Below are 15,543 nucleotides of genomic sequence, written 5' to 3' on the forward strand. Positions count from 1 at the left end.
CGCATTGTCACTCTTATAAGAAGTGATGTTTTGGAGTAATTAGATGTAATGTAGATCTATTGAGTCGCTTGACGAGTTAAATGGACTAGGGTTTGAATTGGCAGGGTAAATACTGTGTGGCGCCGGTGGCGGTGCATAAATTGGTACGACTTGAAATTTTAGCGTGTCCCAAAGAGGAATAGCGCATATAAGCTCCATGAATCTCCATAATAATGGCACCTGCAGATAGATTGTCGTATATCTTCTCCGATTTCCTTTCCTACTAACACCTTGACAAAGCACAGCCCCGAAGAGCAACTCTTATTCCACTCGAGTGCGCTCGATAATGTTATGACGTAACAGACCACTCTTGGATTTCTCAAATCAGAGCAGAACGTCGAAGGCTTCTGGTCTATATATAGATGGAACGCCGCACGTCTGACCTTTCGTCACCATGGCCCTAGCGCCTTCGGCAATGGGTTAGGGCCCGGCACGTGCTCGGCAATGCCATCATTTCTTTTTTTACCAGAACTCGTTGTTTTGATTTTTCCTTGTGAATCTGGATATACTATTTTCCTTGTTCTTTCCTTTGTGTATGACGAGACACCTGGTCCTGATCTATAAGAGTAGACCGATCCTCGTCAGAATTAGCATCGAAAGGGTTCTAAAATCTTGTATGGATGCTTGTTTTCTAACTATCGCTACAGTGAATGTTAGAAAACTGAGTGATTACATTCGTTTCCTCTCCTGCTCTTGCTTCTATAGCCAATACGGAATCACGTTAATCAATACTAGAGTTTATTTCACTGACGACCAAGGTCCATGCTGAGAAGAACGCGGTCCATAGTCGTACTGGCCCTCGTAGCCAGTATGACAATTATATACATCTCGCTGGCCTCATACGGTAGGGGCGCGATGCAAACGCAGGATGTTCGAGAACAACAAGGGTCAGCATCAAAGTCTCCTAAGTTTGTAATAGATTTCTCTGGCCAGGTGAGTTCGCTCACGACAGACGGCGCAGATCAAGTCGACGGTCAAACGAATGATCTGTCGACAGCCCAACCATCCGCACAGTTAGTACAGCCCTTGCACCTCACTTTGGACGAGATGCGAAATATGGCCGGCGACTCACTGGAACCGAAAGGAAAGAAGATAGTGCTACTTACTGCGACTGATGGGAAGGGAAATAACGGTGCCATCCAAAATCTCATAGAAATGGTCACAGAAAATCGGGAGGAGTATTGCGCGTATCATGGTATGTTTTTAATTTTGGTGGGGCATATAGATCTGAGTAACTAACGCGCACTGAACCGTCTAGACTATGCGTATCAGTTCATCAATATATCTAAGTTCCACATGGAAGGACGTCCACCGGTGTGGGCCAAGATTCCCGCAATCCAGGAGGCTTTCGAAAATAACATAGGTGCAGAATGGGTCTGGTTACTCGACACCGACTCTATAATTATGACACCACAAATCGACTTGGCGAAGCATCTCTTGGATCCTAAAGCAATGGAGACCAGGATTACCTATGGCGCACCTATCACACTGACTGACGGAAAACCGTCAGGACTGACAGTGTCGCCTGGTGTAGATGTCAACAATGTTGACATCATCATCGCCCAGGATGAAATCGGCGTCAATGCCGGGTCTATTCTATTTCGCAGAAGTGATTGGACAATGTCGTTGTTGCAAGAGTGGATCGATCCCCACAATGTCCAGCAGCATGCTAACGAACAGGACGCTTTGGTGAGTCTTTTTTGCGGATTACCCGAGCAGTACTAACGTTATAAGAATCACATGATAGTGAATAATAAAGAGATAAGGCAGCATGTGGCTATTGTTTCGCAGAGGGTTATCAACGCATTTTCGGTAGGAGGCGAGCATATGGGTTGGAAGACCGGCGATTTGGTCGTCCATTTTGCAGGCTGCTGGTAAGTTAAATTTGAACATACTCAATTTCTTTGATGTTTACCAAATAATTAGGGTGGAGAACGCATGCGACTCGCGGTGGAAAGATTTCTGGTCACGGAGAAAAACTGTGTCGGAGGCCATCGCCGACTTCACGGTTCAAGGCTTCAGGGCTTCTGGCTGATTAATGCTGAATCTGCTACTGCAATTATTTTTCCTGGTTTTGACCAGGTAAGTCAGAGCGGCTTGCGCATTTGCGCCGCGAAAAGAGCCATGTAAACTGTTTCCCCTGAGGGCTCATGTGGAACCGCGATTTTAATGTCTTACTGAAACTTCCCACGGCAAAGTGACTCGAAATTCATTATGACTCTTCAAAGATTTCTCGTATAATGGTTATGCCCTCGCTCGAGTCCGACTTTGGACGCGATGGAACAAACGAGAGGATGATTTTGACAAATGAAATATCCCTAACCCGTGCGGCGCAATATAGTGTTGAAGTATGAGACATTCACATACAAATGAGCCGCATTGACTGCGGCAGAAGATTTAGATTCAGATGCCATGAGACCGGTCTCCTCCAGCGCAACTTTATTAGTACTGTTGCAAGCCCTAACTCAGGCTGCATAGCAAAACTTCCAGTGTAGGAAAATGAGTTCAGGAAATATCTCACAGTACTCCTTGACCACTCGAACTGTTGGTCTTTGTAACATGGGACGACGTCGAAGATCTCTGGGATGCATAAGAAACCTTAACTATAATTGCGGGGGGTTAGGGCCTACAGGTCAGTTCAAAGGTTCGGAAATGAAAGTCTGGCTGTGCCCAGAATCGGGATCTGTACTGTTGGCTAGTTTCGTCTTCAACTGTGAACCATTTTTAGTTTTAACGGTTTGACCGATTATTGGGCAATATACTTGGGTATGGACGTTATTATGGACTTTATTGTCGTAATAAAATGCAGGATACGATTCCCTGAGGTATCTACGGCAATGGGAAACTAATTACATTATGTCGAGACTGTCACCATAGCGACGAGATTGTCCATAGAGGGTCTTCCCAGATCTTGCATCGTGTCCAGACAACCAAGCCAATCGGTACAAAGACAAGTCGATTAGCCCGACTTGGAGCCCTGGATCATGGGAAGTGTATAGCCCGCAGCGGCAGTGACCCGTGACATAGAGATGCAACTCGTGCACAAATGCGTACATGCTACACACTGCGTTGTCGAAGAATATTTCGTTGTGTAGGTAATAAATTGAGAACATATTTGTCGCAGACTTGGAGGATAGAATCGCTTGAGGCGAGCTCTGCTGCCATCTACAAGCGTCCCTCGCGCTGATCATCTCGTAGATACTGCTGCCGTCGGGCCGCTGCGCTATGTGTTCATAAAATGCCTTTACTGACGCCACTAGGAAGGTCTTGCCAATGTACCATCCTCTGCCGTTCTGCCCTGGCGTTGTCCTACGATCCCTCGCGATTTCAGGCAGGTAAATGTATGAACGCCTACTTCCGTTTACGCGCTCTTTTGTACCCACCTCTTTAGCGCCGAATATAGCTGCAAAAGGTTAATGCTTGTTGAATTCGCCATTACCTTTACGGGCAGTTTTACGATACCACCCAATGTCGCAGCCTGGGAGGCCACGGACAAACCTATATATATTTGGCCAGTCAATCCTTCTTTTTGCAAGGACTACTAAGTCCCGACGACGGATCGAAGCAGATGTGTGATTTGTCTGAACAGTATACCAAGCGCAGGTGACCCTAACATGCCTTCCCTAGACGCGGGACACTATGCGTTGAAAGTCGTGATGTGGGGACGGAAGAATGAACTTGAGAAGTGGTTGGTGAGCCAAACTGCTCTCAATCACAGGCAACAATGCCAGGGTTGGGATGGAGTTACAACTGTCCCAAAATCTGCAGAAGAAGTGCGAGACAGACCTTTTATTCTGGGATTTAGGAAATTATGTGCGCTGGTAGCCCACATCATCCACCTCATTGTTAAGGATATCCTAAGCGGTCTTAAGTCTGGCCATGCAGAAGAAGCTGATGCTATCTGTAATAACCTTGATGATGGAGAACACCAGTCTCTTCGGGCCCTTGAACTACTTGCAAGGCTGCGTATCATAGCTCCCTGGATCCACCGAAATCCTCATCGCAAGCAGGCATAGAGCGACAATTGCAAGCGCATGAATCTGCCTGATAAGTTCATCGAGTATGACGTTGATCCGCGATGGAATTCTACTTTCTGCATGTTAAGTGATGCTCTGCAGGTAAGCTACAAGAGATTCCACAGTGTTCTTTCAAAATTCAATGAGCTTACGATTTTTTGTCGGGGAAAGGGCCGCAAATCAGTTTATCAATACCAGTATACTACGAGCTGCATAATTTGCTAAATGATGCTGCTGCGCGCAAGGAAGACTTATGCGAGTCTCGATAAAGATATTGGGAGGCAAAATATAATAGCATGTTACAAAGACTACAACCTCAACACAAGCTAAATTATCTGACATTGATCGATACTTTAACAAATCCCGGGGTAATGCCAATAACATGAAAGATCCGAATTGGCCATGCGATTGGTGGAGGGACCATAGAAAGGATTACTTTTGAATGGCTGCTGCCGCTAACGATCACTTAGCAATTCCAGCCACCTCAGTAAAGTATTTCCCCATCGAACCGGCCTTTTCCCACAAACACAAACCGGATCTTTCAATATTCTTCAACGCGTCACTTTCAACCACTTCTATTTAAAATGCCATACACTGATGAAAACCGAATTCAAATGGCTATAGATGCCTACAAAACGCGTCAACTGTCCCTAGATCAGCACTCCAGGATAGAACCAAGGGACAAAGAAAAAAGTGGACATGCACTGACGGAAACCGAGGGAGAAACGCTAGTTAAGTGGATTCTAGCTGCTGATAAACGTGGTCTTCCTATTCGTCCAACGCATCTTCGGGGTCTCGCTACTATTCTGTTGCGTGTTGGCACGTACCATGCAGCCTACTGCGCAAGTCGGTAAGAACTGGGTGTCTAGATTTATCAATCGTCGGCTAGACATCGAATCTCGATACTATCGCAAGATATCATATCAGGTGCGAAGCAGGAGGATCCTAAGGTATATCGGGAACGGTTCCAGCTCGTACGAGGCACGGTCGCGAAGTATGGATCCATGAAGATGATATATGGGACTTTGATGAGACTGGCTTTGCGATGGGATTGATCTCTTCTGCAAATGTAGTCGCGTCCGCTGACCGCATTGAGAGCAGGTGTTCACCAGCTCTCGCATGCTCTCAAATTGGAGCCCCGAAAGGCTCAGCGATCCGATATTGACAACTACTTTGACGAAGAGACAGTAGCTGTCGATGCTATTGAACAGGGATGGCTGCCAAGGTGGTGGCGGGTTCTACAAAGATGAATATCCGAGAATGGCAGCCGCCTCAAGACACTACCCTGGCGATTCCAGTATACAGGGTTCCAAGCAACTACACGACTCACACGAGTTGATACACTTAGTGTATTACACTAAACTAAATCATCTACACCAGAGCGTTTCTGACTAATCCACTAAATACATTTAGACGTCCAGTGTACGTGGATTTAGTGTAGTGTATTCAGTGTATTTGTTCGCGATAAGATAAGTCTATGAGAAGTTGGTAAAATTGGGGTTTGGATATAGGGTCAGGGTTTCATGCCCACCGTAGAATTGAGGTCAGTGATGATCTCAGTAATGTTCGTAGATACCCATATCCAAGGTACATTGGATCTTTTGCTACCGCGTAATGCGTCCATAAATCCGTAATTGTCATTACCCTCGTACTGACACCACCATTCCATATCCATCTTCTAACTTCATTTCCAGCCTACTATAATAACATTAGCTGAAGTCTAACATTATCTCTCGATATTGAAAGTCATCGGTAAGCCAGAGTCTAATAATTCCCAGGCCGGACGATGATTCTTACTGGTCCACCCTGAAACCTCGAACCCAAATAGGAGGCGCAAGGTTCACAAGAAAAAGACCGGAGCTGTGCCCCGCAAGCGGCGTATGAGTTCCCTAACCCGTTGTGCTGTCAAATAAGGTCTGTGAGATAGCTGTTCGTTCGATATCGTCTCTCCGGCGGGGATTGGTGATTTTGCCTCGTTCGAATTCTTTGGCCAGCATATTCAGGCGGCCTGAGTAAGGTGCACCTGTGAACGACCGCCAGAGCTGGTCTTCGTGCTCGAAAATCTCGTCCATTTCCTCCAGTGTGCGTTGCTTTGTCTCGGGTATTGCTAACCACACATGAATGAAAGCGGCCACGTTAAAGGACGCAGAAATGAAAAACAGGCGCCAGCGAATCTTGCGCCACATCGGTAACGTCCCTAATGCCCATGCGAGGTTAATGACGTAGTTGGTTGAGGTCGAAAGCGAGACAGCTTTGCATCTGACATGCAGCGGAATGATTTCGGGCGGATACATCCATTCGATGGGGCCCCACGACATAGCGAATGAGGCCGACATTAGATACAAGCTCGCCTGGATGCAACGGCTCGCGATAGGTTGGTCTACAATTATCCACGTGTATGGTTAGTCTAGGTCTGGGTTTGGCTCACCAAAACGCATAAACAGGCCGCCGATCAAGCAGAACAAGAATGCCAGACAGAGAGAACCAACAAGCAAGGACGAGCGGCGACCCCAGTGATCAGTCCACAAAATCGTCGGAATGGTTGCAACAACAAAAATAATGTAATAGATGGACGCGGCCACGCGCGCATTGGAAATCCCGGCAGATTCGAGAGGCAGGACGACGCCGTACAATAATATATAGACTCCGGACAGCTGCGACCATCCCTGAACAGCCATGGCAATGAACAAGCGCTTGCGCAGTTTCTTTCCAAAAAGTTCGCGGTAAGTATTCCATTTCTCATCGCGTTCACGAACCTGTTCTTCAATCTCTTTGTATTCAGCCAGTACCAGCGGATCGTTGATGTCGCAGTCTGGTGTGCGCAGGAACGCGAGTACTTTCAGTACCTCGTCCCAGCGATTTTTACTAGCCAACCATCTGGGTGATCGGGGGAGCCAAAAGAGGCCTATAAATAGCAAAATAGCCGGAATAGCCTGGATTGCCCACGGTAACCTGAAAGCGGCCTGCGAGTTAAGAAACGAACATCCATACTGTATGAAATACTGGATCAGGGCGCCCCATGCAAGTCCAAAGTGCTGGAGCGTGATTATTCGACCGCGGATCCTGTGGGGCGAGATCTCGGACTGGTAGATGGGCACAAGGACAGATGTTATGCCAATGCAAAGGCCGGCAAAAATACGGCCAATCACAAGCATTGCGATACCGGTGGACGAGGATTGCAGGCTGCACAAGTTAACCGATTAGTAGATACGACGACCGTCAAACACCCACCTTGCACCGATGCACCACAGGACTGCGCCCAGCTGGATGGTGGCTTTTCGCGAGAAACTGAGACCGTTAATCGTTCATATTCGTTCCGGTTAGTATAACTAAAACTGCGCACCGATCACCAAGAAAAGAAGAACAAAGTGCTCCGGCGAGCGAGCCGGCCGCAATGGCACCTGTGATCGCACCTTGACGTATTCCAATAGGATTGCCGTAGTATTCTTTATACTGTTCCGTGGCCACGATGCCGGCGACGGAGGCGATGTCAAATCCGTAGAGCAGACCGGCGAGGGAAACAAAACTGGAGATTGTGTAGACATTGAGTAGACGAACCATCTGTGCCCAGAATTGCAAGAGCCGAAGCAGCTGCGGATGTTGGATTGCAATTTAAGCCAATCAGGCTGAGATTGGCATTGCTGGCATTGCTGGCATGATTGCAGCGAGACAAGAATTCGGTGGTGGTTTAGAAGAGTTACATGCGGCGTGCAAGAATTAAATTCAAAGTGTGACAATTGCCCCTCAGACCCAAAGTCGTGGTGCCCATTGTGACAGACGAACCCTAACCCCATAATGCATTTGGTATGGGATTGCGTCATTTTAATGGTGTTAGGGTATAACTGAGTTAGAATGAGGAGCCAGTCCCAATTGGGAACTGTAGCACATTGTGCACGTCCACTCATAATTCATCGAAACTTGATTGCAGGCCGGGTGCATCAATTCGTACCATCAGAGTTTCAAACAACGGAATCACTGAATCAGGAGCGAGAGGAGCCTGCGACTGATGGAGTGGAGAGTACGTGTGTGAGCCTTGACCCTGACGAGGTTGATAGAGATTCGAATGATTTTGAACTTGATGAGAATGACGAACGAAGTGATGTAAGAGACGAAGCAGTAATAACACCGAAGGAGAACAGCGAACTGATGAAGGAAGTCGAGATGTCGGAGAATGCCAGGCAGTGAGGACAGACCGACAGAGGTGGAAAAATGAGTGGATATCGACTTGGAATATGAAGTGAACTGTAAAACGGAGGCTGAGACTCTGATCTCTCTCACGACCAGTCTCACGACTATTCTAGTCTATATATATACACGAATAACACCTATAACCGAGGTGACAGATCTAAACTGAGGACTTCTCCGCTCGCCCAGCCCGAATGGACTTGCTACGGTTCGGCTATCTCAGAACAAACAGCAGACACAAGGTCAGAGCTCATGACCTTGCGAAGTCGGGAAAAACACGGCAAGAAGCCGAACCAGATTGGAACAGGAAAGTGAAGATTGGCCAGATTCCCACTAACCCAACTCAAGGAATGATCAGCCCCTTATCAGCCTCCCGTGGGTTATTCCACCACGGAGAGCACCGAGAAACCTCGGAGAAGACCCTGAAACCCTGAACACCGAGAACACTGGAAGTGAAGACTGGCTTTCATGTAGAGTTAAGATCATATCTTATTGGTGCCGCCATTGTCGCCAATGGTAGTTATCAACTTACGCTCCAGTTAACTACATGAGAGTAGCTTATACAGCAACTGCCAGATTCTCTCCGATGTGTGATCCAATGAGCTAAGTCTAACGTTTTCTCTCGATATTAAAAGTCATCGATAAGCCAATATCCAATAATTACCAGGTCGGAAGATAATTCTTACTCGTCCACACCTGAAACTTCGAACCCAGAGAACGGGGGGCGCAAGGCTCACAAGGAGTGAAGGCCGGAGATATGTCGCGGGAAGCGGCTTACAAGTTGGGGATGACTTCCCTAACCCGCTATGCCGTCGAATAAGGTTTGTGGGCGGGTCTTCCGATATCGTGTCTCCGGCGGGGATGAATATTGACTTTCCTTGCTCGAAGTCTTTGGCCAGCAAATCCAGGCGCCCTGAGTAAGTTGCACCTGTGAACGACCGCCAGATCTGGTCTCCGTGCTCGAAAATCTCGTCCATTTCCTCAAGTGTCCGTTGCTTCGTCTCGGGTATTTGTAACCACACATGAATGCAAGCGGCCAAGTAAATGGCCGCAGAAATGAAAAACACGCCCCAGAGAATCTTGCGCCAGACTGATAACATGCTTAGTGCCCATCCGAGGTTAATGCCGTAGTGGGTTGAGGTCGAAAGCGAGACAGCTTTGCATCTGACATGCAGCGGGATGATTTCGGGAGGATACAACCATTCGATGGGGCCCCAGGACATAACGAATGAGGCCGATATTAGATACAGGCTCGCCTGGATGCAACGGCTCGCGATAGGTTGGTCTACAATTATCCACGTGTATGGTTGTCCTAAGGCTGTCACGAATATTCGTAATTGCGATGGGCTGTTGACGATACGATATCGGCGACTATTTTGGCTACGAATACTATATCGGCGAAATAACAAGTCTGCCAATATTTATTCGTAATTTTATCGGCGGATTTTAGAGCCTGACGATATCGTATCGTCGCCGATATTTGCAGATACGATATCGGCAAACCGGCAAATCGTCAACAGCCCTAATCAATGTTTGCCCTTTCTTAAAATGCTTATGTCTCAAATTCGCCTACAGCTTAACTGAACTAAAAAATGGGTAGATCGGCCCGATGTTATGTCCGTGTGCAGAGAATGTAAACAATAGTCACCGAATTTGTCAGTGAGATTCACGCTTCTAGGTCAATCGGCCGGGATTTCCAATCCGCGCTTGGCCACGTCGATTTTTTATATTATTTTTATTGTCGCAACATTCCGACGATTTTGTGGACTGATCACTGGGGTCGCCGCTCGTCCTTGCTTGTTGGTTCTCTCAGTCTGGCATTCTGGTTCTGCATCAGTGGCGGCCTGTTTATGCGTTTTGGTGAGCCAAACCCAGACCTAGACCAAGAGGGGATAATACAAACGTTCGACTTCGTTTATTGCGACATCGCCGATGTGATATAGATTTTTTAGCAACGTTGATTACTCAAAGTCGCAAGCAAAAAGAGAGATTACGGCAAACATTGCCAACACGCAGCATAACAAGTGAAGCCTGTGTTCGCAGAAGAATTTGCGATATTGTGTATTATAAGAGACCGCTGAAACTTCAACGTCGCCATCTAAGTATCCTTCGCCGACAAGTCGATTCTATTCGTACCAATTGCCCATCAATTTCCGTACCTGCGCTCCCCAAAAGATATTGGCCTGCCCATGTGACAAACTCTTGTCTAGATGCTTATTCTCCTCCATTCTGTCTCCTCCAAGTTGATATTATCATCGGACCTTCTTTAACCATGAGCAGCAATGCTCTAGCCATGTCTTTAGTCCACTTGATCCATCCATTCATTTCATGCGCCGCGTTCATAATACCAATTATGCGCCTCGTAAAAACTTCGGTGTTCTCAAGATCATCCGTATTGGCCTCCCATTGACTGACCTCTGTGCCTTTTTCATGCCTCGCTTGTTCGAAATACCGCCATTCTCCTTCTGTTTCGACTACTTTAATGCGAGGCCCCACCACCAAATTCCTTCCATTGATCCTAGAGTCCGCCATAAGCCTCGAGGCCGCCTCCACCACATCCTCTATCTTGGCCAGATTCGATCCTGCTAATACTGCCCGTCCAACAGGGGAGATAATAGCCGTATCGACGAAATATGGACAGATCAAGTTGACGCGTACTCCGTTCGTAAATGCCGTACTTCGCAGCGAACGGAACAGCCCCAGCACTCCGTGTTTCGACGTTCCATACAATATCTGTTGGGGAATAGGCAACAATGACGCCATAGAACCAATCAACAAAAGATGTCTGTCTCGCGGTGATTCATCGGCCTTGCGTTGGCTATTGTTCGGGTCTGCAGGCTGTGACCCTGGGTTCCGAGGGAGATAGAATAATGCCAGATGGGTAGTGTAGAGGACACCCACAAGGTTCACGTCAATAACATGCATATTAGGTTTTGGGGGCTCTTCCACATCAAGTTGTCCTGGCTTGTCGAACGTAGGCTTCAATTCGGAGACGCCAGCATTGGCAACAACAGCGTCGATTCCCCCGTGTGGACTGAGCTTGACGGCCTCCTTGAAAAAGTTTACCTGCGACTGCCAATCCGTTACGTCGCAATGTATGAAGTGAAGGTTGACGTTATCTGTGGCTATACGGACAGTGCGGACGATAGATTCACCTTTGTTGTCGTCGACATCGCCGATAATGACATTTGCTCCCGCAGCAGCCCATTTCCTGAAGAACGACGCACCGAAGCCTGATGCACCGCCGGTGATAAGGATAGTCTTGCCTTTGACCCACGATACATGGAAAGGCTCAGACGGGTCGATTGGGCGAGATTGCCGTGCCTTGTCGGCAACTGAATACATGCTCGAGCTCGTGGGTGACATATGGGATGTTATTACTAAACTCAATTCCTGAGCAATGTAAGTTGCGCGCTCGTATTCACGCAAGAATGAGGAATTGACCCTAACCCAGGGGCATCGTAGCAGGGTTCCGTCAGACACATTCAGTACGATGTTTCGTGGGCCCACAATTCTACCCAGGACGCATTCTTTAACGAATGGGTGGTGGTGACGGATGTTTTGAAGATTAACAGACCATTCATGAACGATTTATAACTAATTTCGTAACATTTTGCACTAAGTTATTATAACGACTTTAATTCAGACTATTTACGTTCGAAGGCTTTCATGATTTCTTTTCCAAAAGTTCCCTCGAATTCAATCGGTTCCTGGTTCTCCAGCAAGGTCACGGTAGCGTCGGTAGCTCTCGACAGGGTACTATAACGTCGAGTTCATCGAGATGACAATCTCAAAGAGAGCACGTGTTTTATTGTAATTGACTTTGGATTTCGGGCACATTCCGTCCGAGCTGAACATGACCGTGTAGGTCATACCACATACTGTTGCCGACGAGCCTGAGCCGGTCGCAAACGCTCACTACGATCTGGAATGGACCATGGCAGCACAGTTGTGACATCCGGTAACCTCTGCACGTCAAGCTAGATGAGGTGGAACTTTGGAGCTTGAACTTCAGGTATGGCGCATTGTGGTAGGTCGACGATGTGAGCCGGGCTGTATACACATTTCTGTGTTGAGCAAATGTTGCATTTCTGCCCTCCAGGAGCGTCTACCATTCAATGCCACTATGAGGATTGCGACGAACTACCGCATAATGTATGACCGGTACGAGTGGCATACGCATTCACTTCAATTCAATTACTGCCAAAAATACCGAGAGGACGTGCTAGAAATTAGGGAGCCTACAAAGCGGACAGAATCTCGCCGATAGCGTGGAAGAGCTACTTGTAGAATTAGTCCTTGAGCACAAGACCTCGAATCGTCCTCCCTCTTCGATCTCAATCTGAACACGCTGGAGAACACAACACAGCAATCTCTCGTTTCGCAAAGCCTACGACTCTGTGAGCATCAATTATTTGATTCATTGTTTATCGTCGCCGGGGGCATATCGGACAAGCCGGTGTTTGGCCACCTCAAACGATTGATGAACGATGATGCTACTCTTTTTGGTTCAATGTGCCCCAGAAGTTGTATGTCGAAGAGGACGGATTTTATAGAGGCAATATATTCTCTAATCATTATGATGGCCTTGGTGACTTGAAGGCGCAGCTGTCAAGATGTTGAAATCGAATTGGCTGTGTGGTTGAGTTTGCAGCTTGCTGACTGTGAGTAGGTTCTATTGCGATCACAAGGTATGGCCGTCTGGCGGATTGCGTTGCTCTGCATATAAAACTTGTGACTCGAAGAGACATTATGAACACTTATATTCGACTGTTGCCCCCAGTTTGTCTCAAAACCCTGAACCCGAATTGATATCATCGCCGAAAACTTTTGTAGAATTTAGCACCAGTGAGAAAACTAAATGATTTAGGTGCACCAGTCAACACTCAACAGCTTTTGTCGACGGCGGGTATTTTATTTTAGTTAGGTTACATTTATATCCGTTATCTCCAGAAGTATTATCTCCTATCATTGTACATCGTATCAGAGTCTCTCCCTTAATTCCTATCTATATTCCTAATTGCCATATTTGGTATAATTCCTATGCTATGTTCCTATTTCGGCAGAATTAATGGCTTCAGTAGGTTGATGACTATTACGTAGTGGTTGTCGCAGCGATTTAATTGTCGCGTAAAATATATTGAGCTTGACTAGAACAATATTGATCACAAAGACGAGACGTTGCCAAGCTAGCCTGCTGTCAGTTATCTACGTTTTTGTGCTTGAACTAGGGGAGTCCTAATTGTCGGACTCCTTTAGCGCATAAGCCGTTAAGTTCGGCAACGCCGATGCAGCAAATTCACGCAGGGACGCCCGTCGGCGCAAGCCACTCCGTTGGATGGCGTACAGTAAAGCTTTGGACGACGCTAACAATGATTCACAAAATATTCGAAGTAGTGTTTTGTTGGATACGCTAGCGGCACTCGAGCGGAAAGGACCCGACCGGCCGACCGAAAGTGGCAGTGATTGTTTTGCGTGGCAGGTCTTAAGTTTGTCGACCTTCTATGTGCTGTCGTCTTCCGAGTTACTTGTATTTGTACACGGAGAAGCGATATTTTGCACCGAGTAAGGTTACCAATCACTCTGAGCCGCATGGCTTGGCCAAATAAAAGCAGGGACCTTTGTCCCTGTTCGGTCTCCTAGCATTGTGATCATTCATTCCGAACACAACTACAGGCACGATGGGAAAGCGTATCGTATTTACCGGCGGCTCTGGAAAAGCTGGTCGTCATGCAATTGAGTACCTACTCTCTGCTGGACACACGGTGCTTAACCTCGACCTCGTTCCCCTGGAAAATCCATCTGTCTACACTCTCAAGACGGATGTCACCGATGCCGGCCAAGTCTTTAATGCCCTAACATCGCACTTTACCACGAATGGGTACGCAGGACCATCTATTCCAGGACCTCCAGACGTTGTCATCCACTTTGCAGCTTACCCGCGCAACATGATCGTGCCGGATGACAAGACCTTTAAGACAAATGTACTAAGCACGTACAATGTCATTGAGGCTGCATGCAAACTGGGCGTGAAAAAAATTATTATCGCGAGCTCGGAAACGACCTACGGAGTCTGTTGCGCTCAGGGAAACACTGATTTTCATTCCTTTCCCCTTGAAGAGGATTATGATGTTGATCCAATGGATTCATATGCGCTATCGAAGATTTGCGGAGAAAAGACTGCCAGAGCCTTCGCGAGGAGATTTCAAGTGGATATCTATGCTCTAAGAATTGGGAACGTGATTGAACCGCATGAATATGCTACAAAATTTGGAAATTTTGTCAACAATCCGGCCTCGAGGAAGCGAAATGCATGGTCGTACATCGATGCCAGGGACCTAGGCAAGATCTGCAACTTGTGCGTCAAGAAGGATGGACTAGGATTTCAAGTATTCAATGCGACGAACGATACAATTACTACAAAAGTTCCAACAATGGAGCTTCTGAGAACGCAATGTCCCAATGTGCCAATCACTAGGGAGATGGGTGAATGGGAGGCGCCATTGTCTAATAGAAAGATTAGAGAAGTACTCGGGTTCGAACAAGATCATGACTGGCGTAAATATGTCAGTTTATGAGATTCCCAACACTCGAAGTAATGCGAAGGGAGCCGATGTGTACTCATAACTAGGGGTGGACACGAATGACGACTATATACGCATTCGTGAATATTAATTCGAATGCAATATTTGGATGTTTCATGCTTACGAATGCGAATGCGAATAAAAAAATTATTCGCAAGTATTCGCAATATTCGCACATATAAAATATAATAATTAAAAAACTTCCCCGTTGGCGTACATACCCCTTAACAATAATCTAAGAAATACATTAAAAAAGGAGATTCATGGAGTTCCTCTTTGGCACACGCTAAAATCTCTACCACACCCTCACTCCAACACTACGCCTCCTCTCCTGCTGTCAACTCCCTCCACCACACCCTCACTCCAACACGCCCTCCTCTCCTGTATTTAACTCGTCAAGCGACTCAATAGATCTACATTACATCTAGTTCCTCCAAAACATCACTTCTTATAAGAGTGACAATGCGTCGGCCTACATTGACTCGAAAGCAGTATCCTCGTCATTACCCTCACCACCGTCGTCACTGTCATCACCGTCATTGACGGCGACATCTTCCGACGAGCCTGAATCGCCAACGTCGGCCAGTTGCTCGCTCGTGTCTTCATGGTTTTCTGCCATTTCCTCATCAAGATCGATTTCATTGGCAGATGGCACCTTGCTCAGTAGTTGGGGACATCTGCGTCGGTTGTGACCGACCCTGCGGCAGGATCCACATCGT

At 47.0% G+C, this 15,543-nt stretch overlaps 6 protein-coding genes across 6 annotated transcripts; 3 read left to right on the forward strand and 3 right to left on the reverse strand.

The window, feature by feature from the left end:
* Window positions 1–849: 849 nt before the first annotated feature.
* V1513DRAFT_386581 (galactosyl transferase GMA12/MNN10 family-domain-containing protein) lies at window positions 850–2,074 on the forward strand (the record flags this gene model as incomplete). Its single annotated transcript, XM_066895266.1, has 4 exons — window positions 850–1,234; window positions 1,298–1,728; window positions 1,774–1,913; window positions 1,966–2,074. The coding sequence occupies 4 exons, from the start codon at window positions 850–852 to the stop codon at window positions 2,072–2,074; spliced, it is 1,065 nt and encodes a 354-aa protein (XP_066750337.1).
* A 1,487-nt stretch (window positions 2,075–3,561) lies between these two features.
* Window positions 3,562–4,115, forward strand: V1513DRAFT_27264 (uncharacterized protein). Its single transcript, XM_066894556.1, has one exon. The coding sequence runs from the start codon at window positions 3,654–3,656 to the stop codon at window positions 4,053–4,055; it is 402 nt and encodes a 133-aa protein (XP_066750338.1). The 5' UTR covers window positions 3,562–3,653; the 3' UTR covers window positions 4,056–4,115.
* Window positions 4,116–5,944: 1,829 nt separating this feature from the next.
* V1513DRAFT_434532 (general substrate transporter) lies at window positions 5,945–7,616 on the reverse strand (the record flags this gene model as incomplete). The annotated part of the gene is made up of 4 exons (XM_066896476.1): window positions 5,945–6,435; window positions 6,484–7,238; window positions 7,287–7,343; window positions 7,399–7,616. The coding sequence occupies 4 exons, from the start codon at window positions 7,614–7,616 to the stop codon at window positions 5,945–5,947; spliced, it is 1,521 nt and encodes a 506-aa protein (XP_066750339.1).
* Window positions 7,617–8,867: 1,251 nt separating this feature from the next.
* On the reverse strand, window positions 8,868–9,559 carry V1513DRAFT_468331 (uncharacterized protein; the record flags this gene model as incomplete). The annotated part of the gene is made up of 1 exon (XM_066900122.1): window positions 8,868–9,559. A coding segment is annotated over one exon (684 nt), but the record flags the coding sequence as incomplete, so codon positions are not given.
* Window positions 9,560–10,022: 463 nt separating this feature from the next.
* On the reverse strand, window positions 10,023–11,685 carry V1513DRAFT_455294 (uncharacterized protein). Its single transcript, XM_066899478.1, has one exon. The coding sequence runs from the start codon at window positions 11,604–11,606 to the stop codon at window positions 10,455–10,457; it is 1,152 nt and encodes a 383-aa protein (XP_066750341.1). The 5' UTR covers window positions 11,607–11,685; the 3' UTR covers window positions 10,023–10,454.
* A 2,200-nt stretch (window positions 11,686–13,885) lies between these two features.
* Window positions 13,886–15,080, forward strand: V1513DRAFT_455298 (uncharacterized protein). The gene has a single exon (XM_066899479.1). The coding sequence runs from the start codon at window positions 13,922–13,924 to the stop codon at window positions 14,816–14,818; it is 897 nt and encodes a 298-aa protein (XP_066750342.1). The 5' UTR covers window positions 13,886–13,921; the 3' UTR covers window positions 14,819–15,080.
* The last annotated feature ends 463 nt before the right edge of the window (window positions 15,081–15,543 follow it).

Source organism: Lipomyces chichibuensis (genome assembly GCF_038497645.1).
Source record: "Lipomyces chichibuensis strain CBS 12929 unplaced genomic scaffold V1513scaffold_101, whole genome shotgun sequence".
Classification (NCBI taxonomy): Eukaryota; Fungi; Ascomycota; class Lipomycetes; order Lipomycetales; family Lipomycetaceae; genus Lipomyces; species Lipomyces chichibuensis.

Excerpts from the sequence above, each read along its gene's own strand:
- V1513DRAFT_27264 (XM_066894556.1), top strand. The coding sequence starts at position 3,654 with ATGCCTTCCCTAGACGCGGGACACTATGCGTTGAAAGTCGTGATGTGG.
- V1513DRAFT_455294 (XM_066899478.1), bottom strand. The coding sequence starts at position 11,606 with ATGTCACCCACGAGCTCGAGCATGTATTCAGTTGCCGACAAGGCACGG.
- V1513DRAFT_455298 (XM_066899479.1), top strand. The coding sequence starts at position 13,922 with ATGGGAAAGCGTATCGTATTTACCGGCGGCTCTGGAAAAGCTGGTCGT.